Genomic DNA, 1,897 nt, shown 5'->3' with positions numbered 1-1,897 from the left:
GGGTTTCTCCAGGTGCATGTGCATGGAGGATAAACAGCTAGTGTGCCTGGCAAGATGCAGATGATTTCATTACAGCTTCCCCCTTATACTATTCTGGGAACCATCCCTTCTCTATTTAGAGTACAAAAGCTTGAACAGTTTCAGATGTATGACATAAATTATGCCTGGAGATGGGAGAGGGAAAACAGAAGGATGGTTGAGAGGAAGCTTTCAAAGATATTTCTTAGGGCTGAAGAAGTGCTTCCACACTTGGTCATCTGACAATTAAATGAAATTGAATCACTAATAAATTGTTTCTGTAACAGGAAAGAAGCTAGCAAGTTGCAGAGGCCCATTCTACCCATTCTGCTCCACCCATCCTGAGTTACCAGCAATACTATGGGTTGACTTTTTTAGCTGGACAGACAAATTGCAACTCCTTTGTGATCAGACATGGAGGCTCAAAACGAAACTGAGCTAGCTGAGTTCATTATCCTTGGCTTCAAGAATCTGCAGGAAGTTCACCTTTTCCTCTTTGGTGGGTTCTTGATCATCTATCTGTTCACTGTGCTGTGGAATACCTTCATTGTGACCCTGGTCATGTGGGATCAAAGACTCAGAACACCCATGTATTTCTTCCTTGGAAACCTCTCAATCCTTGACGTCTGCTACACTACCACAACTATCCCCCAGATGTTGGATCTCCTTCTCACAGAGAGAAGCAGCATCTCCTATGTAGGCTGTGTGCTTCAGCTATACTTTTTCTTTTCATTTGTGGGCGTTGAATGTCTCATCCTGGCGGTTATGGCCTTTGATCGCTATGTAGCCATATGTAATCCTCTGCGCTACACACTCATTGTTAAAAGAAATGTTTGCCTCCAACTAGCCACAGCTTGCTGGACTGGTGGCTTTCTGAACTCTGCAATACACACAGTCTATGTGTTCCGGCTGCCTTTTTGTGGGGACAACCACTTAGATGCTTTCTACTGTGACATTCCACCACTGTTGAAGCTGTCATGTGGAGACATCACACTCAATCAAATGCTCTTGCTCTATATTGGCGTGCTTGTGGCCTGGACACCATTTTTCTGCATCCTTCTATCATATGCTTACATCCTCTCAACTGTCTTGAAGATACGCTCCTCAGAAGGGAGACAAAAGGCTTTCTCCACTTGCTCTTCGCATCTCACAGTGGTCATTCTGTACTACGGAAGTTGTATCTTCACCTATTTGAGACCTGTTCCCACTCAGTCATCGGTCAATACAAAACTGATCCCACTCATGTACAGTATCATGACCCCACTGTTAAATCCCATTATATATACCTTGCGCAACAAGGATGTGAAGAAAGCTTGGAAAAGCATGATGGGAAAGACATGAGTATTCTATGCAATATTCTGTTTGGAGTTGCATTTTAACATGTTCTGAAATAAATTTATGTACTGCTTTGGGCTACATGCTTCTCAATGTGCATTTCAATAAAAAATATAAGTTGTAACAAAATAACACATTTTGTTTTAGCAAAAGGAATATCCAACTATAGATCTGTGAAATTATCATTCTTCTTTCATGCATATTTACCATTCATATATAGCCAAAGAATCAGATTTTTTTCCCCCCACAGTTTTATACCAACAAGGAGCTCAGGGTGTTGTGCACAGTTCCTCCCCTCCTTTTGTCCTCACAAGAACCCTGTGAGATAGGTGAGCCTAAGAGATAATGACTGGCTCAAGATCACTCAGGAAGCTTTATGGCTGAGAGGGGATTTGAACATGTATCTTCCAGGTCTAAGTCCAGCTCTGGAACCATTACACTATCCTGGCTTTTGCCAGTGTTGGGCAAGTTGAGCACTGACTAAAGTCCTCATAGGCCCACCCAGCTGAACCAACTAATGAATTCTCATATTGGTAACAGTTGT

At 42.4% G+C, this 1,897-nt stretch overlaps 1 protein-coding gene across 1 annotated transcript; it reads left to right on the top strand.

The window, feature by feature from the left end:
- Positions 1 to 432: 432 nt before the first annotated feature.
- Positions 433 to 1,359, top strand: LOC136652848 (olfactory receptor 5V1-like). The gene has a single exon (XM_066629775.1). It carries the CDS (start codon positions 433 to 435, stop codon positions 1,357 to 1,359), a length of 927 nt encoding a protein of 308 aa, XP_066485872.1.
- The last annotated feature ends 538 nt before the right edge of the window (positions 1,360 to 1,897 follow it).

The sequence above is a fragment of the Tiliqua scincoides genome, chromosome 5 (assembly GCF_035046505.1).
Source record: "Tiliqua scincoides isolate rTilSci1 chromosome 5, rTilSci1.hap2, whole genome shotgun sequence".
NCBI lineage: Eukaryota > Metazoa > Chordata > Lepidosauria > Squamata > Scincidae > Tiliqua > Tiliqua scincoides.
This window is presented reverse-complemented; position numbering and strand designations above follow the sequence as displayed.

Excerpts from the sequence above, each read along its gene's own strand:
- LOC136652848 (XM_066629775.1), top strand. The coding sequence starts at position 433 with ATGGAGGCTCAAAACGAAACTGAGCTAGCTGAGTTCATTATCCTTGGC.